Genomic DNA, 26032 nt, shown 5'->3' on the forward strand with positions numbered 1-26032 from the left:
AATACTCTCATCAATACAGTGACAATTACCGCAAACAATTTTCTATTTACAATGCGTACACGTTCTTTTAAATCCCCACTTACCCATTCATACAGCTAACTTTAGAGTTCTTAGGCACCGGAACTTTAGCAGCACACACCGACTTCTTGTGCTGACACAGAGGACCCGAATAATTCTCAGGACACTTACAAATACCAGCCTCAATACAAATACCATTATTTTGACATGGTGGATTACATGTTGCCTGACACGGTGGTACACTAACATATTCCGAATCGCGTATAATCCACGAGTCACCAATACAGACCATTTTCAAACTAGTTCCACCATTGGGGAAAGTGTAGAGTGGTGGACATGATACTTCACATTGATCATTGCGACATTTATGCATAACATTGGCTGGCAAGGTGTAGGCTGCACACCGACCATATTTTGGCAATTGCAGTACACGTTCGGCATTAAGGAAACTGCTGGTTTGTGCACGGTTCCTGGAGCGGGATTGGGAATTATTTAATTATTTATTTGAATTTTTAGATATTGGAAAAAATTCGAATTTTTTAATAATTTTCATGGCCAATTCGTTTGTATTTTTGTTATTGTAATTTAGAATTTGGAAAAAAGAGCTTGTTAGATGGACAACTGAGGATATTTTGTAATTTAATTCTAGCAAAAATTTGAAACTTTTGTTGTAACCAAAGCTGAAGTTTAGCCGATAGCCTTAGATGCTAGTGCTATTTTTTATATAATTTTATTGTAATTGTTTATTATAATAAATATTTGAAATAAATAAATAAAGCTGAAGTAACTAAATCATGTTGAAAAAAGAATTGGATTCTTTTTTGCATGTGTTTTTTTTTTAATGTAGCCCGTCTTTGTCTACTTTACTCTGTACTCTACTAACACAAAGGTTCGATCAGCCCCCGGAAATAATATGGATTATCCACAAAAGTGCCATCTATAGAGTAATGGCAAAACTAAACAGTAGTAGTAAAGGTTTTCGCCACAGGAGGTTCGAGGCTTTGCTAAGGGTTCATAATTTCCCCAATGAATTTTACCTAACCCCCAATAACATCCTACTAAAAAATTCTACGCCTCGAGCAGTTGCAGGAGTAAGAATCTTATGGACGATCCATCATTTGTAGAGTAATTAGAATACTAAATAGTATAGTCGGTTTCGAAAGTGTTGGCGTGATACCAGTGTGAGAAACCCAAAAAGAAAAGAAATAAAAACAATTTGGTGTATGTAATTTTATGTATGTTTATTTTCAAATCTTTGTTGTAAAGTTGGTGGGTTTCAAAGAAACAAGACTTTACCTTTATGCGTGTGATTTCTACGAAAGCGAAAGAACAAGTGAAGTTGCAGGTGGGCAGAATAACGATAATAAGGCCGTGACAATCAACTACGACCGCAGCATTGGAAAGCGCCCCTCTGCATCCGAACTATGCGAATAAGCTTTCCAGGAGAGGTAGTAGAAAAGAACTCTCTCCTACAATCCGCACTAGGCGAATAAGGCTCCTGGAAGAAGTGCAGAGAAGATTTCCCCATAGAGCTCAAAGAGCGGCCAATTAACGTAGTTAATTGTAATGCTGGGAAGGGGAGACAACGTATCGAACATATACATTGGCGTAACCAATGTATCGAACTTATACATTTGCCGCCCACCTTGACGCGCTATCTGCAAGGCAACATGGTTAGACTAATTCGCGAGCAAACTTAAACTAGAGTTAGTAGTGGAGTATGTTGCAAGTGAGAGGTGTCGTAGTTCAGTTTCTATTGAGCATTTTAGGTGTAATTAAATTTTTACTTAATTCAACTAGCATGATTTTTTTCCATTTAGGGGTGTACTGCGACGGAAATAACCCAGGCAAACAAGGTTGAGCCATGACGCGCGATTTTGCATTTTACACGGCATCGGAAAGATATTGATTGTTCGTTGTGCGAGGATAGTCGTAACTCTTAAATGAAATTTCAATGAAACAATGTCCTAGGGCAACCACGATGAAAATAAAACCGAAAGATGCCAGAAATGAAGCAGCAGATAGGTCCGAAGTGGCTTCTAAGTGAACTGCTTTAGTTAAAAAGCAGGTGAAGACAAGTACGTAACCTTTGGTAATTCGACACGCTTTACCCGTAAATGTCTTCATATCAAAGGAAGAGGATCCCAATATGCGATACGAAGTATACGAAACATTAACTGATTTCCACCATGAATGGAAATAGCGTGAACGAATTCTGCAAGAAGACGAACAAATCGACAACGATACGGCAATAAAATCGGGTGGCGCTCAGTGTAGGACCGTGTTGGAAACTTAACAAGACGCAAACGAGGGTCTTAGTCCAAACGAAGGTTTAGGACAGAAGTGAGCTTTTAGCCTCAGCAAAATATAATTTTTGGGCAAGAATTACTAAACGGAGCTTGCTCGCTTTTATTTCGGAAGTATCTAGAGAATGAAAGAATCGGAATTAGCCATTAATCGAAGTCCTAATTGCTTGACACTGCTGAATTCTACAAAGGAAGAAACGTGGATATAACCAGTTTACCAGGAGAAAAGCGACACAACGTGGAAATATGATTTGATGTCCACTTCCTCAGTTCAAAGTTTGTGATGGATAATCATCGACGAAGAATGTGAGCTTCGAGTGAATAATGAGACTGAGTGTCATCTGCTAATTGAAAAGGTGTGCGAATGGCGAGGAAGGGCGCACAGTATATCCCACATGTGACCGTTTGCAACTTAAATTTTGAATAGGGTCAGAAGGAGAAGTTCTACACAAAATTATTTGGAAGGGAAAATGCTTGGGATCGACGCTATCTATAGAACTACATCTACCTGAAGAGTTGGAAGAAGATCATTCAAACTAATACCATTGGACGACTTGTTGAAAAAATAGAATAGTACGAGAAGTTTTGTGGTCGATTTGTCAAGGTTAATGACAAGATGATGTGGAATGTAGCAAGCGAGTGAACTGAAATTAGATTTGGGGGGATTTAACATAATCGATTTTTACCGAGGTCTTCGAAGAAGAGAATTTTCCGACCGACAAAACTGTTCCGAAACTTTTCTACGAGAATCCCCCAGTTGCAATGTTTGCGGAAATCCGGATTTAAAAGGAAGCGTTACGGTGTAACGACCATCCGAATCTCGCACGGTCGTGGCACGATAATTCCTCTCACGAAACATGTCCGATGGTGACCGGAGTAGTGTTTCGTTGAGAGATTCTTCCTCAGCTATATCCAAACACAGTCGTGAAGACCTGGACTGAGGAAGAAGGCATGGGACCAGTCAGAATCCAGCCAAATATCGTGTTTTGGGCTAACATAGAACCCAGAATGTTTCTTTGCGTCCCTTCCCGCAAAATCTGTGGATACAAATCTGCCCCCAACAATAAATCGACAGGTCGTGAATCAAAAGGACGATCATCGGCTAAACTAATATTAGGCAATCGAGATGTGATGTTTGAACTGAGGGGACATGAGGGAAGGCTTCCGGAAATTTTTGGAAGAACAAACGCACAAGTTTCTACAATTAAGGAGGAATCGAAACGAGAACCAATGCGAAGCGAACAATTTTTCTTCGAAGTGGCATATGTTGAACTATTAACACCAGAAACAGTAGCAGTGATTGACTGGGTGGGTAATTTAAGGCGCTTTTGCAAACGTTCAGTAATAAAAGAAGCTTCTGAACCTGGGTCTATAAGAGCCCGAGCAGGATACGAAACTCCTAAATGAACAACGTTGACCATCGCAGTACCTAGCAAGACATTCCGATCTTGGGATGTATGGAACACTTGACTATTCATGGCTCTAGGATTAGCGCCGGTGGAAGTAGAAGCTATGTTTCCATCTACTTGTGGAGGATGGCTATTGGTCAACGACGAAAGAGATGTGGATGGTCTAGGTGAAGAAGATGAAGAGGCCTATGCAACATAGTATGATGGCGACCTTTGCAAACATTACAATTGTGAGTGCTCGAGCAATCCCGGACAGAATGTCCCACCGAAAGACAGTTTAGACAACAACCCTGCTTTTTAGCGGCCTCAAATCTCTTTTCAAAAGAAAGAGCTCTAAATTTAGGGCAAGAACGCAATGAATGAGATTCTTTGCGACAAAGTACACATAGCGATTTCGACTTATCTTTGACCGAAGAAGTAGCAAGATTGGTTTTGACTCTACTTTTCGGAATTGAAATAGAAGAAGAACCTCTCATGTCCCTAAGGCAAGCTAATGTTTGGATTCTTTCTGTTAGGAACTTATCTAATTCGTCCCACGAGGATAAAGAAGATTTATCTCTAATACTCTGTTCCCACAAAGTTGCAGTTAATTTAGGCAAACGCTGTTGACAAATAAATACCAAAATAGGATCCCAGTGATCCGTGACTACATCATAAACTGACATAGCAGAAATACAACTATTGATTCCACGCTGCAAGGTTTTCAAGTTAGAACTTGTCTCAGCTTCGAACACCGGAAGGTCGAATAGGAGCTTAAGATGGTTATGGACCAGAATGCGTTTATTATCATACGTATCTTTTAACGATTTCCAAGCTAAAGCGAAACTTCTATGGGTGAGCGGAAACTTTGCCACGATTTCCCTAGCCTCCCCCTTTGTTTTTTGTACCAAGTGACAAAGCCTCTCAATGTCACTTAGTCCAGCGTTATTAATGAACATGGCTGAGAAAAGATCCCGGAAAGTGGGCCACGATAAAAAGTCACCATGGAAATCTTCAATGTCACACGGTGGTAAATGAAGATGATGCATGTTGTTCGAAACGTATGGTGGTAAGCTCCAATTAGCAATAGAAATGTCCGAAGGGTTTTGGACATCGGGAAAGGCAGTATTCGATAAATGTGGAGAAATAGAACTATGAATAGAGATATTGCCACCATTAGATGCTGGTGGTTGGCCAATATTAGGTATATTGGACCCACGAATCGCAGAATTGAAGCGATAACTATTTTGAGATTGACTGTTTTGAGGCGTAGTAATGAGCAAAGCAGATGGGGAAGCAGGGGTAGACTTAACTGACTTAAGCTCCACCAGTTTTTCTTTAATTGTCGACAAACAAGCGACGTAGCTTTCGCAAGTAGTTTGAAACTTTGCGTCGGCTGAAGAAATGTCCTCAGAATTAGTACCCTCGACGGAAAGCAAATGATCCAGATACTTATCATAAGTATCCTTCACTTTCTTCCACAAATCTTGAAGTTCCGTGATACGAATCTCAAGATTGAAAATATTGTGATTTTCTGGCCTAATCAGATTAAAACCAGCAATGAACTTGACAACATTGTCAGAAGCACGAATGAATTGGGTGACAGGTGTGACCGACATGATTGAAAGGATGAAAAACCCAAAAAAAATATCAACAAAAATTCGAAAAATCCTCAAAAATCACTTTTTTACTATTTTAGAAAGTCAATTAGAACCGAATGTAGGGTGCACACTGTCTAATTTGCCGAAAAAGATCGGGAGAAATAAGCACGATGGCTAATAGCAACGAAATGCTTAAAAAAAAGTACGAAAAATTTCGAAAAATCACAAGTTTTTGACAAAATAATGAGAAAATCGTCTATTACCGACAGTAGGGTGCACGTCACACTATGTGGTAAAAACGAATTTATCCAAAAAATGTGTCGAAAAAAAATTAAAATTGAATTTATAAATGAATATTTATAAATAATTTCCAAAAAATTAATAAAAATACGAATTTAATCTATAAATAATAGGAATAATGCCGATTGTAGGGTGCTTTATCCGAATAATATCACGAACAATCAATATTGAATCGCGACACGAAATTATATTCGAGAAAAAATAACAAAAAAATTTAACACAAAAAAATATTATTTTTTACACTGGTGCCCAAGGTGCGACAACCAGCAACGAATATAAATAACAAAGGAAAATAAAACACAAGCAAATTATCAACGTCAGCCACCACACTACAGACCAACCAACGACAACGAACCAGCACTAGTGGTGGGGAGAGGAATAATTTGTTGGTAGCTTGTATATGATAGACCGATCGACGAACGATGCTGCTTGGAATATTTGGGTATTATTATTGTTGCAATTGCACGACAAAAACCCAAACGTTGGAACGATTAGAAAATTGTTGGTAGTTTTTAGAATTGCAAAGAAAAAGGGCACGATGGAGAATAGTAGTGTTGTTATTGTATTTTCTCACTAGTGGCTGACAATTTCAACGATTAAGGGAATGTGTGTATGTAAGCCCTTAGGTAGAAATAATAAACAAGCACTACAGAATCGATCACCGGCAAACAAATTAAAGCAATAGAATGCGAACAAATGCAAATTAAGCAGAAATTAAATTAGAATAATTTAGATTTTTGTAAATAATCAGGGAAGGTATTAAAATAAAAGCACAATATTGGGATTATTGGTTATTTTAATACGATTATTTAGCAAATTGTACGACAATTAGTGGACTGTGGGATGATTTCTATGTAATAACACACGCGTTAAGGCAATTGTAGGGCGACCAGTACGCGACGTAGCGAACGAAATATCAAAAAATCACTTTTTTTTAAAAACCGAAAAATGCAAAAACAACAACACTCGCGGTATGCTCAATATAAAAGAAACTGAATTACGTACCTTTTAGTAAATGATGTTGTTTGTTGATGTTTTGGTTATGTGGATGATTTTGGATGAGGATAATGATGAGATGAAGCGCACTGATGAGGGGGGATGTTGGTGATGATTATTATTCTCCTTTGAAATAGGGAAAAAAACACAATTAGCAACAACTCCACAAGATTGCAAGTAAATGATCCGGCTCGATTGGACCAAAATGTTGGCGTGATACCAGTGTATTTGAAACCCAAAAAGAAAGAAAAATAAAAACAATTGGTGTATGTAATTTTGTTGTATGTTTATTTTCAAATCTTTATTGTAAAGTTGGTGGGTTTCAGAGAAACAAGACTTTACCTTTGGTGTGTGTTAACGACAAGAGCGAAAAAACAAGTGTAGTTGCAGGTGGGCAGAATAACGATAATAAGGCCGTGACAATCAACTACGACCGCAGCATTGGAAAGCGCCCCTCTGCATCCGAACTATGCGAATAAGCTTTCCAGGAGAGGTAGTAGAAAAGAGCGAACTCTCTCCTACAATCCGCACTAGGCGAATAAGGCTCCTGGAAGAAGTGCAGAGAAGATTTCCCCATAGAGCTCAAAGAGCGGCCAATTAACGTAGTTAATTGTAATGCTGGGAAGGGGAGACAACGTATCGAACATATACATTGGCGTAACCAATGTATCGAACTTATACAGAAAGTATCGGAGCTCTAGTATCAAACTACCGAAAAAGGAACACCAGAATGAACTTTACTGCGTTCAAAGACTTAGCTGATTGAATTCACGAACAAGACAAAAGGCAAACCACTAACACTACCAATGCTGATTAGAGTCATCCTTTAGAAGCTAAGTACCTTGGCATCATTCTGGACCAGCAAATTACGGTGGCAAATGCATATCGAGGAACGTGCCAAGAGTGGTCTAATAGCTATGTATTCCTGCAAGAGCTGGGGAGTGAAAGCGCATCCATTGGATTTTTTCGACCAGGTGTCATCAATCCTAATTGGTAATCCATTGGACTTTCTCAACCATTGTACTCTAAATTCATGCCTATGGGTTTCTGGTGTGGTAGTATGTTTTGAACAAGGCTTCGGAAATTAAACAAGATCAAGACATCAATCCTAATAGCCGGTCCCACGAAGAGCACTTCATAGGTCACCCTCAATGTGCTTCTTGATCCTCATCCTAGGAGCTTGATTAATGAAGCAGCTCCGAATACGGTCACATTGCTATCAGAACTACAAACACATGATGTAGTAATGGCAGATCCGAAGAGATGCGCGGATTTTTTTTAGCCGACATTTCATTGAACACCCCGATATCGATAGGGCAAAGAGGAGTGTTTTACGTCGTTTGCGATCTCTTCAGCCTAGGAAGAAAATTTACTATGGGTGATGTTATCAGAGGCCCAAAATCCCCCAATGTGCTTGCACCAGACGGAATTTCAATGGTGATGCTAAAGCCGCTAGATAAATCACGCGTCGAGTATCTGAGCAAGGTAGGTTGACGACCTTGCTCAGAAGCCCGGAAAATGTGCAAGGTGTATGCATGTATGCCAGCAAAGATGAATCATACAGACCGATCTCACTTTTATCACCAGTAGCATCGGACCGTGTTATGCTGTTGCGGAACATCAACGCTGTACGCCATTTTCACGTATATTTATCGAGGTCTCAACCAGGACAGAACAGTGATGGTAACATTGAACCTGACTAAAGCTTTTGATAGGATCAGCCATGATAAGCTGAGACAACAGGCTGCTGTGATGGTAACATTGGACCTGACTAAAACTTTTGATAGGGTCAGCCATGATAAGCTGAGACAACAGGATGCTGTGATGGTAACATTGGACCTGACTAAGGCTTTTGCTAGGGTCAGGCATGATAAGCTGAGACAACAGGATGCTGTCGATGCAATGTGTGATTGGATGCCATATGAAAAATCATCCAAATCAGCATTTAGTGGATAGGTACCGCTCCCCCGTCCAGGAATGTCAGGGAAGATCTTTGTGATATAGAGTGGGGAGATTCAAAGACACAAAAGAGAACCCTTAGATCAACGCGCTTATCAGGCAGGTGGGAAATTCATACTGAAGTAGTCGCCGAGGCTATAAGAGTCTATCTTATGAATACCGTACACGGAGATCAGAGCAACCAAGACAAACGAGAGTTGTTTTGGAGCAATTGAGATCCGGTTTGTGTAGCCGCCTCAATTCATACTGATTGATAAGCAATATGAAAAGAGGCATTATTGGATAGTCAGGCCAAACTGTGCCAAGTCTTCGGTACATTTGGACTGCAAGAACGATATGAAGAGTTTAAAACCCTTAGCATATCTCGGATCGGTATCAAATAATATTGCAATCGAAAATTCAGTCAAGCCAACTCTGTGCATCTTCATGCGGCTGCTTGAACAAAGATATGGGGATAAGCATAGCCAGATTTGGTGCAGCAAAACCAAGCTGCAAGGTATCGGAGGCAGGACAATCATCTCCAAGCGAAGAACAAAATCTCTATCTTCCTTGAACTGAAATTAACGGTAGGTATAGTTACAAGTCACTGCAGAATTTACATATTCAGAGCGAACTGGCTATATTTTGACATTTAGGGTTCCTAGTGGTCAAAAAACTTATCTACTAAAAATTGTGGACATACGTCCCATAGATTGGTACCTCCGGATTTTAAGTATTTTGATGTTTGGAGCTACATATTCAAACTGAATTAGCTATTATTTGGCATTCAAGGCTCGAAGTGGCCAAAAAACTTCACCAAAAATTGTGGACATAGGTCCACATTTCGAAATAGCCCCAATATAACAGTGTCACCCGATTACAGGTGTTTTGACGTTTTTAGCTTCATTTTGAGACCAAATTAGCTATTTTTGGCATTCCATTTTCCAAGTGGTCAAAACCTTTTCCACCAACAATTGTGGTCATTGGTGTGGATCCAATTGGTATAGCCCCATATAACGGTACCTCCCGATTTTAGATATTTTGATGGTTTGAGCAACATGTTTTTGACCGAAAACTTATCCTCCAAAACTTATATTCAAGACTTAGGAATAGCCCCCATATAACGGTACCTTCGGATTTGAGGTATTTTAACGTGTTAACCACATTTTCAGACCGAATTACCTAAAATTTGGCATTTAGGGCATTTACCTTGCTGCATTACTGCAAACTCGATAAAGATAGGGAAAACTATAATCGGAAAGCTGTTTTTATAGCGGTATTTAAGTGAGATTGGGTGACGTAGGGGATGAATGATACCAAGGAACGGTCTTGACCGGCTTTAACATGGCAAAGCCCAGGACTTATCTTGGTCCCTCACAAGTGGAAACTGACCTCCCCGTGGTGTCACCTGGGCAGCTGTCTTTAATGCTCGTTAAAGGTAGTGGGCTACATTTGCCGCGCGTTCAGCCATAAGAACGATAAAAACTTGGGTTGGACGTTGGGCTAGTGACTCACCCCGTCAAAACAGCTTACTATGAAAAAACAAAGAAAAAGAAGAAAAACAAACCCCTCTAAAGTTGACGACCCCCGCAAACGTATTAAGGATCATGATCTGCGACTCTTTACAGAGTAGGTGCAGTTTACGCATTGGCGGATGTACTTGACAAGTTCAATGCTGATATTATCGCCTTACAGGAAGTGCGAAGGAATCGGGCAGACGTAACGATCACAAACGATTACGCAATATATTATAGCTGCCATGAAACAAAGCATGAGCTAGGTGTTGGATTCATGGTAAACCGGAGGCTTAAAAATCTTGTATCCAGCTTCACTCCTGTTAATGAAAGAATTGCCACAATCCGTATAAAAGCAAAGTTTTTTAACATCAGTCTCATCTGCGTCCATGCTCCGACCGAAGAGAAAGACTAACAGATCAAGGATATATTCTACGAGCACCTAGAGAGAGTATATGACCGCTGCCCTGGCCACGACATTAAGATTGTTCTAGGAGATTTTAATGCTAAAATTGGAAGGGAAAATATATTCGGTCCCACGGTCGGCAAATTCAGTCTTCATGAGGTAACATCCGACAACGGAATGAGGCTGATTGATTTTGCAGCGGCAAAGAAAATGGTAGTGAGCAGCACCAGATTCCCACACCTCGACATACACAAGGCTACGTGGATATCCCCGAATGGGAAAACAAAAAATCAGATTGATCATGTTGTAATAGATGGAAGACACTCGTCCAGTGTGTTAGATGTCCGATCGATTCGAGGTGCGAACATCGATTCGGACCATTTCCTTGTAGCAGCCAAGGTACGCACTCGTCTTAATGTTGCGGCAAAAGTGCGATCTAACACAGGACGGAAGCTGCAAACACAACAGACAGCACAAGCCTACTCCGCTCAACTGACTCGCATGCTGGAAAACAGCACTCCTTGCCCCGATAATGTAGAAGCACATTGGCAAAGAATAGCCCACTCCCTTCAGACTGCCGCAAAAACCATACTTGGGTACCAAAAACCTCCACCTAAAAATTTATGGTACGATCAGGAGTGTCGTAAAGCTACAGAAGAAAAGAACGCGGCATATAGAGCAACACTGCATTCAGTAGCAACACGAAAAACGAAGAAACTTATCGGGAGAGAGGAAAAGCGTATTTTCAGGAGAAAAAAAAGGAGCAAGAAAAACGTGAGCGTGAGAAACTCGAGATGTTCAGGAGTCATAATGAAGTCCGAAAATTTTACCAGAGTGTAAAATACCAGACTAAAGGATATGGTGCAGGCACATTCTCCTGCAAAGATGACCAAGGGAATCTGGTAACTGATACAGATATCGTATACAGATAGCGTACTGAGGATCTGGAAGGAGCACTTTATGAAGCTTTTGGTATCGAATATGAATGGCGATGAAGATACCCCAGAACCAATCGTAAATGACAATGTTGAATGTCTACCACCTAGCCAAAGCGAGGTAACGACAGCCATTAATCGGCTGAAAAACAATAAGGCAGCAAGAGCTGATGGACTTCCCGCCGAATTGTTCAAGACCGGTGGCGAAATGCTGGTAAGGAGTATGCATCAGCTAATTTGCAAAATTTGGCAGGAAGAAAGCATACCCAACGATTGAAACCTCAGCCTACTATGTCCCGTACATAAGAAAGGAGACAAAACGGTTTGTGCAAATTACCGAGGTATAAGTCTCCTTCCCATCGCATATAAAGTGTTGTCGAGCATACTGTGTGAACGGTTAAAACCCATGGTCAATGAAATAATCGGGTCATACCAATGCGGTTTTAGACCTGGTAAGTCGACAATTGACCAAATCTTCACACTGCACCAAATATTGGAAAAGACCCACGAAAGATAGATCGACACATACCACCTACTCGTCGACTATAAGGCCGCGTTCGACAGCCCAATTAGAGCAAAGGTGTTTCAAGCCATGTCTGAGTTTGGCATCCCTGCAAAACTAATTCGACTATGCAGGATGACATTGGCTGACACAAGATCAGAGGGTTAAAATAGGAAAGAAGCTCTCCGAGCCTTTCAACACAAAACGAGGTTTCAGACAAGGTGACAGTCTATCGTGTGACCTATTTCATATACTAATGGAAAAGGTCATACGAGATGCGAATATATGTATATACGGCCAGAGACAAAAACAGCACGATATACAATAAAGATGTAATGTTGCTTGCATACGCAGATGACATAGACATAATAGGTATGTAGATCAGCGCGAGCCGTAACAGCAACCTTTGGAAAAATTGAAAAAGAGTCTGCCAAAGTGGGTCTGGCAGTCAACGGCGATAAGACGAAGTTTATGCTATCAACACGCAAGTCGTCCAGTAGACTCGGACCAACTGTGGATGTTGATAATTATAAATTTGAGATAGTAAATGACTTTATCTACCTCGGCACCGCCATAAATAAAACCAACAATATAAGCCTTGAAATGAAGAGAAGAATAATATTGGCCAACAGATGCTACTTTGGTCTAAATAAACAGTTTAAAAGCAAAACCACCTCTCGTCAAACAAAACTTACACTTTACCGGACACTGATACTACGCCGAATGCAGATGAGGCAGAACTTGGTGTGTTTGAGAGAAAAATTCTTCGAAAGATTTATGGACCAATATGCGTTGCAGGTGAATACCGACGTCGTATGAACCACGAGCTATACCAGCCGACCCGCATCGATATAGTAAAACGTATCGAACTACAACGATTGCGTTGGTATGGCCATGTCAGCAGGATGGATAAAGATGCCCCCGCCAAAAATGCATTTGAATACGAGCCACTCGACGGTATACGCCCCAAAGGAAGGCCAAAACTCCGATGGAAAGACCAGAGTTAAAGAAGATATCACAAAACATGGCGTCCAAAATTGGAGAAGTAAGGCAAAAGATCGGTGCGTTTGGAAATCTATTCTTAGTTCGGCTTATGGAACAAGACATTCTGTTTAGTATAAAAGCCATCTAAGTAAGTAAGTAATTTAAGTGAGATTGGGTTAGATTTATTGCTGTGTTTTAGTATATCTAATGTTGTCAGTCTCACTGACAAAACTATCAGCGAACAAATAGCATTAAACCGTAACCAAACTTATCAACAATTTATTTACCCAATAATGTGGAAATAGATCAACGTTTTGGAAAATCATTTTCAGGTAATTTCCTAGTGTTCAGAAAATTCATCTTTCAAAAATTGAGAAAATACGTCCATATTTTGTAATAGGCCTCACATAACGGTACCATCCGATTTCAGTTATTTTGAAGTTTTTATCTACAGTTTTGACCCAAATTTTCTGTAATTGGAATGTAGGATTCCGTGCGGTCAGAAAACTTTGTACTGAAGTAACAAAAAGAGAACTAATTATTCCATTCTTCCAAAGAGACATTTCACCAGGATAAATCGGTACATTTTAGCTATTTTTCGTGCTTGAATTTTGAATTTATAAAATAGATTAATTTATTTACAAAATATCCTCTTTTAATAAAAAACAAAACAGTTTTCATTTATATTTTACCCCTGTTTATACATGTTGCTTGGATTGGTACCCTGTTGGTAATGTCCATAATTGTAGCGGGTTTGGCTACTACCATAAGGTGAACGATAACCACTACCATGCTGATGACTAAATTTTTATAATGCGATTAGATTATTGTTTGTGAAAAGCAGATGAATATTATTTATAGGTGCAGAGTGGCGGGTACATTATTGGAAGAATTTTGTTAAACTTGATTTTCTGAAGCAGTAAAATCCTTAAAAATCTAATAACACGGTGCTTTTGAAATAAATTTAAATGGAAGGTGCTTGCACCTGGGAAGTTTTTGCAGATCTTGAAACTACAATGTTCATAGATGAACCAACTCAAAAAACCAAAAAAAAAATCGGCGGAGCGCTTTTTAAATAAATCGAGATTGGCATTTCTAGGGGTTGTTTATGTATTCACGATTTTGCTTGGAAACCGCAAGTCCTATCGGAGTGGAACTGAACAAAATGTTGTAGCTATCAAAATTCTCTACAAGATTGACCTTTATGGTATTTTCGTAGGTTTTACCATTTTTGAGATATAGAAGATCAAATTGGGACAATACACTGACTGTATCGCCCCCTTATAAAACAATGTCATGAAGGGTGCGCCTTAACTAACTTTTAATGAAAACCGCTTACACAGGGAAAGTTTTTATGAATTCTGAAACAGCAATGTTCATAGATGAGAAAAATCCAAAAACAAGAAAAAATTGCTGTAGGTATTTTTAAATAAATCGCTGTCAAAATTCACACTTTTAGGTGTTTATTAGGTTTTCAAGATTTTGCTTGGAAACCGCAAGTCCTATCGAAATGGTGCTAAGAAAAATGTTGTAGCTGTGAAAATTCTCTAGAGGAATGACCTTTATGATTTGTTCCCAGGTTGTACCATTTTTGAGATAAAGAAACTCAGGTTACATTTTAAGGTTTTTGTTAGTTTTTCGCGATTTTTTTTTTTTTTTTTTGAATGCGGCAAGTCTTATCGATATGGGACGTGAGAAAGTCTTAAAGCTGCAGTCATGACATTGTTTTATAAGGGGGCGATACAGAATTGAATTGAATTTGAATTGTCCCAATTTTAACTTCTATATCTCAAAAACGGTAAAACCGACGAGAATACCATAAGGGTCAATCCCTTAGAAAACGTTCATAGCTATAACATTTTCTTTAGTCCTATTTTGATAGGACTTGCGGTTTCTAAGCAAAATCGTGAAAACCTAAAAAAACCTTAAAACTGCCAATTTAAAATGCGATTTATTTAAAAACTTCCCAGGTGCAAGCACCTTCCATTTAAATTTGCTTCAAGAGCACCATGGCAATCACTTTCAAAAATTTTCAGTCACCAGAATAAGAAAAATATTTTATTAAATAAATTACAAATTAATTAAAAATATTTAAATTTATCCATTATTTAAATTGCTTCCGTTTAATATGGGTGTATTCATTTATTTTTAATTTTTTGGGCCACATATTAAATCAACAAAAATTTTAAAGGATTTTACAGCTTACACGTTGACGTAACTCTCTCAACCGTCACCGCCACTTTAGATAAATTTATATATATTTTAATATATAATATTTGCTTTATTTTACGAACATAAATTTTGTAAAATTTTGAAAAACAAATGCATAATATTCCACTTACGTTTTATAGCCATAACCGGTGTTGGGAGAGGAACCAGTGCTGCCGTAACCGGTATTGGAGGAGTAACCACCATAACCAGTATTGGAGGCGTAACCACTTCTGCTACTACCGCCACCACCATTAAGACCCAATGAAAGTTCTGGTAAAATCTCACTTAAGCCATAAGTTTTACCACCGGCGCCACCGCTACTTCCGCCATAAGAACTGCTATAGGAAGTTTTATAGCCATAACCGCTAAATTAAAAATTAGAAGATAATATATGTTAACATTCCAGAAGCCAGAATCTGTGCAAAATAAAATATGCCTTACGTATTAAGAGGTGGTGATGCTACTGCAGGTGTTTCCTTTTTGAACAAGCCATCAAAAATGCCACGTTCATCACGTTCCTTGTCATGGGCTTCATGTAGGACTTCAAGGGGGCTAGAAATTAGGAAATAAAAAAAATAGTAAAAGCAATAAACAATAAGGAACAATAACAAAATAAACGAAAGGATAATAAATCAAAAAAATTAAAAATTTAAAATTTTTATTATTTTTTTTTAATTGCCTAATTTTCGAATAAGAAACACTTTCAAAGCTTTTTGTTTAATACTTTATTGTTATTATTTATTATCATTTCGTAATATCGTTTTTTTGCGCTTTCACAATTACAATTCTTGGAAATTCAATGTCACACGATATGAAAAAAATACTATAATTTATTATTTATTAATGAAATTTGCTTATTTTTTTATCACATTGCTTTTGAGCTTGAACTACATTTTATTCTCGATGTGTGTTAAGTCTGCCGATAAGAACGCAAATAAAGTTTTCATTTTTTAAATGTAAGGTCGGTCAGTTTATCACAAAACGTACTTCCTACGAGCGAGCAATGTAGGCTTTATAATTGTTTTCATTGTGTTATTGTTATGTAATTGAATATAAAGATGATGTTGTGGTTAAAATTTAAAATTAACATGCAAAATTAACGAAATTGACGAATTTAAGTTAGTGGATTGATGCTAAGTAGAAGCCGATCAGTGAAACTTTAAAATTTCAAAGTCTATGATCTACATTGGTATCTCTTTCATATCAAGTGGACACTATCCTTCTCTTAGTGTCACTTGGAGAGAAATTTGAAACTACCATTTTTTAAACTAAATTGAGTTAATTATAAGAATTTCCTCAGCAATTTGACTCTATGATCTAAAATTTCTATCTAGTCACTGCTTTACCCATCCAACTACAAGTAATGAATCCTAGATTCAAAGATTCTTGCCCTCGACCTGGTTTGTTAATTAAGAAAATGGATATTGTCAGAAACTTTTAAAATTTATAATTAAAATTGAAATAAAAGTAATATACCTGAGATTATTATAAGAACTCTGCTTGCAACCTCAATAGGATATTGCCTAGAATTTGTAGGAGCAATCTCCCTGAATTTTGTATAAGGAATTTGCCAGAAAAATTGTTAAACGACTTTGTTAAGAAAATTTAAAATGAATTCTGTGTGCCAATTATAATTTTAAACAAATAAAAACGGCGTTAAGTTCGGCCGGGCCGAACTTGTTATACCCTCCATCACGAATTGTAATGAAGTAAAATGGAACAATTAGTTTCCTTTTCCCTTTTCCTTTCAGCAATTTCGGTAAAACAATGTAGCTAACCTTCGAAATACCGGAATTCAGGAGGTACCGTCCAATGGGGGCTATATCAAAACGTCGACCTATACCTACAAATTTTTGGAGGAAAGTTTTTAGACTCAAAGAACACTAAATACCCAATTTCAGATATTTCTGTATGATAATGTGGCCTTGTCCCGCCTGGGATATTTGTGGAACAATTATTATTAAGTGGCTAAAATCTAAAAAATATCGAAAATCAAAGGTGTACTTCTATAGGGGATATAGAAAGATGCGGACCTAAACTCATAATTCTCTTCTGGAATATTTTATAAACGCATTGGAGACTACATAACAAATTTCAATCATTTTGGTGGGATATTGACGTCACCACCTTCAAAATTACGAATATCGGGAGGTACTGTTCTTGGGGCAGTATCGAAACGTGGACCTCTACCGACGAATTTCAGTCGGAAAGGTTTTTACCTCGAACGTTGACTAAATACCAAATTTTAGTCATTTCGATGGATTATTGTGGCCGTAATCTTCAAAATACCAAAAATCGGGAGGTACCGTTCTATGGAGGCTATATTAAGGCGTGGACATGTACTGACAAATATCCGGGAGAAAGTTTTGTACCCGTCACGAAGATTACATTCCAAATATCACCCATTTCGGAGAAATATTGGGGCCATAACCATCAAATTACCGAAAATCGGGAGGTACCGTTCTATGGAGGCTACATGAAGGCGTGGACCTATACCGACAAATTTCATAAGAAATGCTTAATAACCCAAATGAAGACTAAATAACAACTTTCGGCCATTTCGGAGCAATGTTGGGGCCATAACCATCAAATTACCGAAAATCGGGAGGTACCGTTCTATAGGGGCTACATGAAGGCGTGGATCAATACCGGCAAATTTCATAAGAAATGTTTAATAACTCAAATGAAGACTAAATAACTACTTTCAGCGATTTCGGTGGAATATTGAGGCCACAACTTTCCAAATACTGGAAATCGAAAGGTACCGTTCTATGAGGGCTATATTAGGGCGTGGACCTGTACTGACAAATTTCCGAAGGAAAGTTTTGTATCCGTCACGAAGACTAAATACCAAATTTCAGCCATTTCGGAGCAATATTGGGGACATAAACATCAAATTACCAAAAAAAACGGCAGGTACCGAATCGGGGCTATATGAAGGCGTAGACCTATACCGACAAAATTCTGGGGGGAAGTTTTATACCCCAAAGTATGTACTGAATTTCAGCCATTTCGGTGCAATAATTAAGTTAAAACCTTCAAAATACCGGAAATCGGGTGGTACCGTTCTATGGGGGCTATGTCAAAACGTGGACCGATACAGCTCATTTGCAATACTAAACATCCTAGAAGTAATAGAAACTTAGAAAATTAGGAAATTAAAAATTGCTAGCTGTTAAAATCAAGATAACAGACGGACGGACAGAGGACATGTTTATATCGACTTAGAATTTCACCCTGATTGAGAATATATATACTTCATAGGGTCTGCGGTGAATATTTCGATGTGTTACAAACGGAATGGCAAATTTAATTATACCCTCCATATTATGGTGGAGGGTATAAAAACGAAAGCAAAAGCTTTCAATTCTATATTCTGCATCCAACAACCATGCATCCAAGGGAGATACGGGAAGGAGTGGACCGATATAACCCATCTTCGAATTTAAATTAAGTTTGGACAAAATATTGCGAAATCCTAAATTTTGGACCGAATCGGTTGATCCGTTCAAGAGTTATCGTGCGCTCCAGCCAGCCAGACAGGCAGAAAGACGGACGGACATGGCTAAATCAACTCTAAATCGTCCAAACATACTTGGGGTCTAAAACCATTATTTCGATGAGACACATTTTGCCCGTATGAAAGTGTATACACCCTCGTTAGCATAAATGCTGAGGCTATAAAAACAATTGTTTGCTGAAAACCTGACTAAGCCGTTGAAATTTTGCTGCTTATTGTCTTTTCTGATATGTGTTCATCATGTGTGCTGCGAAATATGGTCCGATGGTATTTTATTATAGCGACAATATCAAATAGCATCAGCATCGCTAGCAATATTTTTGTGAAATTTGTTGCTATATGTTGCCGTTGCTCATTGTTGCTAAACATATTTCGAAGAAATTTTAGCAGGCAAATCTGCAAATATTCGGTGCTTTTGCTAATATGGCGTTAGCATTTTAAACCCTGTATGTATTTATATATTCTTCGTGAGTCTGAATCGATTTATGCAAGTCCGTCTCTACGTCTCTTCGGAGATGGACTATATCGTCCCAAGTTTTGGTATACCCCTCATATAACGGTTACACCCACTTTCAAGTATTTTTACGTTTCTATCCACATTTTCAGGCCGAATTAGCCACCTGATATATTTTGACGTATTTAGCCGAATTAGCTAACATTTAGCATTTAGGATTCCTAGTGGTCAAAAAATTTATAGCCACCATACAAACATCCCACCCGATTTCAGGTATTTTGACGTTTTTAACCGGATTTTCAGACCGAATTAGTTATAATTTGGCATTTATAGTTCATAGTGTTCAGGTATTTTGAAGTTTTTTAGCCACGTTTTCGGCCTGAATTAGCTATTATGTCACATATGGGGTCCTATTGATCACAAAATCTATCTACCAAAATGATGGACATAGGTCCGTTTTTTTTGTTTAGCCCCCTGTTAACAGTACCCGATTTCGTGTATTTCGAAGTTTTTAGCAACATTTGCAATCTGAATTAGGGTTCTTAATGATCTTTGTGTTTATTTCAGCTTGAGTCCATATTTTGTTGTAATTCAATTGTTTGAATAACAAGAAAATATTTTAAAGTGGATATGAAATTGATTAGTTGCGGGCGAAGGGTAGGGAATACTATAGTTTCAGTTGACACCAAACAACTTCATCAGTTCCCTTTTTCGCCGACTCTGTATCGATAAACAGGTCAATAATGATCACAAAACCTATCTACCAAAAATTATGGACAAAGTTCCTTTTTTTGGTATAGACCCCATATAACTGTTCCGTCCGTTTTGAGGTATTTTGTCGTTTTTATCCACATTTTCAGTCCGAATTAATTATAATTTGTGTATATAGTGGTGACAAAACGTAACTAAAAAATATGGACATACTTAGGTCCATGTTTTAGTATAGCCCCCATGTAACGATTCCACCCGTTTCTACATTTCGTACATTTTCAGATGGAATTAGCTATAATTTGACATTTATCATCAGTTTGAGGACCAATTTCGGGTAGTTTTAAATTTTGTGCAGCTTGTTGTTGCTGCAGCCCCTATTACGATGATACTTTTTTCGGATGCAAGTTTATATTTCCGTCGATAATTCTGAAGCTCGAAAAACCCCCTTCCAGCACCAACTAAACCTCTTTAACTTACATACTGAGTATCGACACACCGTAACATTTTTTTCTAAACGTACATCAAGTTCCACGAAGATATACATCGGACAACACCAAGAAAAGTCCAAATTTTTAGCTCAAGTACTGTTTAAGGGCTGGTGGAGGATTGTTTCGATTTTTTTGCCTATGGTGCTCTTTGTGGCCCTGTTTATAGTGGTATAACGTTTTTCGTGGGCAAGACCCTGCATCCTGACATAATGGTTCAGAATCTCCAAGATAGGTCATATCGATCCACTCCTTCCGATACATCCACCACAAAAGTTCAAAATTTACGCTAAAATGGTACGCACGCTATCTCTCGAAGGAAGTAACCAAATTTTTGAAAACTTTGCTTACGGTTGTATTGCTTCCGGACATAGATCAGGTTTGAATATGGTAGATCTGGTTTGAATATGGACTAACTCCCTGTTTTTATACCCTACACCACACTGTGGTAAGGGGTATTATGTAGAGTTGGGCAATTGAACGACCAATTTCACTGTCCTAGTTCAAAAACGTGTGAGTAACCTCATAAAAACTAACGTGAGATATTAAGTACACGCATTTTGTTCATACAAACGACCGGTGTCCATTGAACTAGATTGTGAAGTAGGTCTTTCAATTGCCCAACTCTAGTATTATGTATTTGTGCATTTGTATGTAACATACAAAAGGAAACGAAATAGACCCATAGTTCCTTTTGGGGATATACATATAATCACTTTCTGAGTCGATTTATGCATGTCCGTCCGTTCGTCTGTCCGTCTGTCCATATATTTTTGTTCGCAACGTACAGGTCGCATTTTTTGTCCGATTCAGCTGCAAATTGGGGGATATAATTTTCTTTGCCATAGGAAGAACGCTATTGCTTTTGGTAAAAGCCGTTTCAGATTTGAATATAGCTCCCATATATATTTTCGGCCGATTTGACGTATTTGCTGCACCAAAAACACGCTATATACGTCCGATTTTGATTAAATTTGGAATGCGTGACTGAATTCGGTCTAAAAATAAATGTGCCAAATTGCATCGAAATCGGTTCAGATTTGGATATAGCTCCCATATATATTTTCGTCCGATTTCACGCGCTATATACGTCCGATTTTGGTGAAATTTGGAAATCAGTTAAAATTGATATACACTCCGGTTCATCTGAATAGAACCAGCCAATATTTGTCTACAAATACCGTTATATCTGACGAAAGGAGAGGAATTGTAAATTATAATTTTGTGGACATGTAGAGTATATATTAGCCGATATTTTCAATACCTAACATGTTTCACATATGCGTTATAACGGTACTTTTTACTCGCTTTATTAAAAAATGTCTAAATATTATCATGTTTTAATATTATCATGTTTTAATGGATAGAACCACCATAAGAATTTACACAAATCCTTTGTTAGATGTGGTAAACTTTAACAAAATACTATTTATAATTATAAATAAATGCCGTGAGTGTTAATTGCTATCAAATATTGTGCAAAAATTTGTATTAGGGTCTTGAAATTTGATGAAAATCGATTCTTGGAGCTCCAAAAAATATTTTTATGACGAAATCGGTAGAAACAATTTATAAAGACAAAATTTTATACTGAATTATGTTCAAAACTTTAAAGACTACAATAAAATTACAAAAATGTAACATTTGATAGGTTTATGAGTCCGAAACAGAGAAAATATGGTAAAGATAATTCAAAATTCTACCTTTCCAATCCAAAATTTGATATTTTATTTCAGGAAAGTGAATGCAAATCGATGGGTTTCACCCAGTTTCGTTGGCTGTGAACATCTACAGGTCCAAAAAATAAAGAAATTCCCACCGCCGAACGCTTCACGTCAACATCAAGGGCTTTGATTTAGAAGATGTCGCATGACATGGAAAGCACAGAAACGAAGGCGCTCTTTTTTGTGCAATGACGGATCAGAAATATTTTTTCGGTACTTATACTATGAGTAAAAGATGTGTGAACATCATAACCATCAAAATTAAACACCTTCCTTTCGAAAAAAAATTAACGTCTGCCATCCCCTATCGCTAAGCTGTTTCTTCACATCAAATGACTTAGAACCTTTTGAAATTCCAAGGACTTGATGGTGACATGGAGCGTTCGGCGGTGGAATTTTCTTTATTTTTTTTGACCTGTATATGTTTACAGCCAACGAAACTGGGTGAAACCCATCGATTTGCATTCACTTTCCTGATATAAAATATCAAATATTGGATTGGAAAGGTAGAATTTGGAATTATCTTTACCATATTTCCTCTGTTTCGGACTCATAAACCTATCAAATTTGACTTTTTTGTAATTTTATTGTAGTCTTGAAAATTTTGAACATAATTCAGTATAAAATTTTGTCTTTATAAATTGTTTCTACCGATTTCGTCATAAAAATATTTTTTGGGGCTCCAAGCATCGATTTTCATCAAATTTCAAGACCCTAATACAAATTTTTGCACAATATTTGATAGCAATTAACACTCACGGCATTTATTTATAATTATAAATAGTTTTTTGTTAAAGTTTACCACATCTAACAAAGGATTTGTGTAAATTCTTAGGGTGGTTCTATCCTGGTGAACCATTAAAACATGATAATATTTAGACATTTTTTAATAAAGCGAGTAAAAAGTACCGTTATAACGCATATGTGAAACATGTTAGGTATTGAAAATATCGGCTACTATATACTCTACATGTCCACAAAATTATAATTTACAATTCCTCTCCTTTCGTCAGATATAACGGTATTTGTAGACAAATATTGGCTGGTTCTATTCAGATTAACCGGAGTGTATACCTCCTATATATATTTTACATATTCGCAGTGGTGTAGGTATCATATAGTCGGCCCCGCCCGACTATAATCTTTTCCTTACTGGTTTGTAACTAATTTTTGTTCGCAGTTTATATTCGTAATAATTTAGGCTTCCATAGCATAGACCCAGATATCATACAGACCTGATTCTTCGTAGACGCTTTCTATATATGGATAAGAACGCCGCATTTAAAAACCATCGGGGGGCAAGTCCATACTCCTTGAGATAATGGCCCAAAAGCTCCAAAGAAGCCTGGCAGCAACAACTAAACTGGGTAATACGTACGTAAGAGAACTCTCGAAGGGAGAAACCGATTTGATTCAAACGTTGTACATCGTATTATTTCTAACTGACTCGGATTATGTCCGAATATTGACTACATCGGACCACTGTTGCGGGTACCTCCTGGTATAATTTTTAAATTTTTGGAAACATGTTGTCCATACTTCCTGACAAATTGGCACAATATCTGACTGCTGTGAGATGGAACTTTCTAAAGTTTTAAAATTTCCTTAAAAATTCTGAAATTTTTAACATATTATTTGAAAATATACCATGTCCACAAATTTCGTTAAGGATACTTCAGAAAATTGCAAAATGACAAGTGACAGCCAAATATTAGAATTTATTTAGTAAAATTATCAAAAATAAAATAAGCAAAGCTTTTTCTGACATTTTCCCCTTTAAAATGAAAATGAAAAAATTGTTCAACTACTGGTTTCAAATTCAACTTTCTGGTCCAAATTATTTAAACGATTTTTTTGTATTTAAATTGATTTCTAATTAACATAAATCACTGTGCTCTTGAACTAAATTTAAATGGAAGTTGCTTACACCTGGGAAGTTTTTGAGGATTCTGAAACTACAATGTTCATAGATGAGAAAGATAAAAAACAAACAAAAAATCGCCCGAGCGCTTTTTAAATAAATCGCGATATAAGTTGACATTTTTAAGGTTTTCACGATTTTGCTTGGAAACTGCAAATTCTATTGAAATGGGGCTAAATAAAATGCTGTAGCTATAAAAATTCTCTACAAGATTGACTTTTATGATATCATCGTAGTTTTTACCGTTATTGACATATGGAAGTTCAAATTTGGACAATGGATTGGCTGTATCGCCTCCTTATATTACAATATGGGGATACATCGAAACGGGGACCAATCTAGATATATGTTTTAGCTAGCTGCTCTAGTCGCTCAGAATACCATTTGCAGGAAATTTTCAGGAACATTTAATACCACATTCTTGCTGAAATAAAATATTTTTATCCGAAATTGCAGTCTCCTTTATCTTAAAAATATACACACAAGTTTTTTCTGAATTTTCTCCATTTTAATGTAATTTTGATTGTTTTCTAAACATATCACTTTTGAAAAGTTTTTAGGCCTAGGAGGAGACAAGTCATTAAAAAACTAAAAACGCTAAAGGCTTCTGGAAAAATTAAGTTTAGATTTTGCATGCTGATTTTTTCTAGGTTAGTGAAAGGATACAACCTCACAGCAATTGTTTTGCCATACATTGTTCTTAGAATATTTTTGTTATGGAATTTTCAACGAATATATCACGAAAAAAAAATTAAATTTTGATTTCCTATCATTGAAAAAGTTGTAGCAAAATAGAAATGAATGTTATAAAACATAATTTATCACTTGAAAACTGCTAATATTTTTAAATACATGATAGGAGTTAAGTAAAAACTAAGCACACAGTCCTCACAGTCCTCGCACTCCTTGAATCATACTGAAATTATATTGTTTAAAATGAAATGAATTCAAGATTTACAAAATATATGAGAATATTTTATGACTAAATTTTAATTTTTCCCACTACACTATACTTTGCAATATATTTCTTAATTATTTGAATTTACACATGTTTCACTCACTTTATATCCTCAGTCTCAACGATGTCGCCATCATCAACATTGGCCGTAACCACACCAGTTAAAATTAACACTCCAATATAAAAATAAAGTTTCGCCATTATAAGGCAATTGTTCTTATTTTTAAAAACACTTTAAAATTGTTTTTTTTTTTACACAAACACAATAATCTTTTTTAATTATTTCATATTTTTTTCTTAAAACACTTTCTTCACTAATATAGTTGTTTAAAATAACAACAATAATTTATTATTGTTACAATGTTTAAAGGATAAAATAATTTTTATTAGTATCCTTTGATTTTTTTTTAATTTTTTCAACAAAAAATAATATTTAAATTCCCTGCCGTTTTGTACGGAACAACGTTACTAACGAACGGTTTAATCCGCACTGTGATTTCAAAATCTCACTGTTGAGACTTTTATAGCAAGCGTGCTCTTGATATTGTTTTTTATCACAAATATGCTAAGCTTCGTATTGAATTGAACAGTGTTTCAGGAGAGCGTTTATCGTAACCACAGCTTATTTTTAGAATAACATAAGCCACTCAGCTTGTTTTAAATCTACGAAAAAATTCTATACGAAGAGAGAAAAAAATTATACAAAAAGATAGCAGATGGATGTTGATTTTATGAAAGCATTAAACAAATATAACACGATTTCCATTCTTTTAAAATTGTTAAGAAAGAATTTACCAATAAACAATTATATTACTTAATAGAATAAAATTATTCCTTATGATATCCATGGATACTATGTGGCATTCCTACATTATTAAGAATCTATACAATTTTTTCTTTTTTTCCCCAGAGTTGAAGATCTGAAAATGGCCACAACAGCCTTAACAGCTTCCAAATAATATTTTGAAATTATCTACAAACTTGCTTCAGAGGTCAAATGAAACTTCCCATAGGTTTCAGAGATATAGCCCAGAATTGTTTTAAAATGTCAATATTTAACCATGTTTAGATGGGGCCATGGAATCCTAGCTGGATCTGACACAACAAAACCCAACTAGGGTTTTTGTCGTTTGGGTCTGTACTTGCCAAAAATCCTCAGC

At 36.9% G+C, this 26032-nt stretch overlaps 1 protein-coding gene across 2 annotated transcripts in view; it reads right to left on the bottom strand.

Moving 5' to 3' along the window:
* Positions 1-25369, bottom strand: part of Hml (hemolectin) — an 85716-nt gene extending 60347 nt beyond the window's left edge. Inside the window, exons 1-5 of one of the 2 annotated variants that reach the window (XM_073986521.1) lie at positions 24976-25369; positions 15541-15651; positions 15231-15464; positions 13581-13688; positions 84-488 (exon numbers count right to left, since the gene is read on the bottom strand). In XM_073986521.1, coding sequence (XP_073842622.1) covers positions 84-488; positions 13581-13688; positions 15231-15464; positions 15541-15651; positions 24976-25073 — 956 coding nt within the window. In that variant the 5' untranslated portion in view covers positions 25074-25369. The remainder of the gene's footprint in view (positions 1-83; positions 489-13580; positions 13689-15230; positions 15465-15540; positions 15652-24975) is intronic. The other variant, XM_073986522.1, reaches the window with a different exon arrangement.
* Between the last annotated feature and the right edge of the window lie 663 nt (positions 25370-26032).

Source organism: Musca autumnalis, unplaced genomic scaffold (assembly GCF_047663935.1).
Source record: "Musca autumnalis isolate F117 unplaced genomic scaffold, ASM4766393v1 scaffold_4, whole genome shotgun sequence".
NCBI lineage: Eukaryota > Metazoa > Arthropoda > Insecta > Diptera > Muscidae > Musca > Musca autumnalis.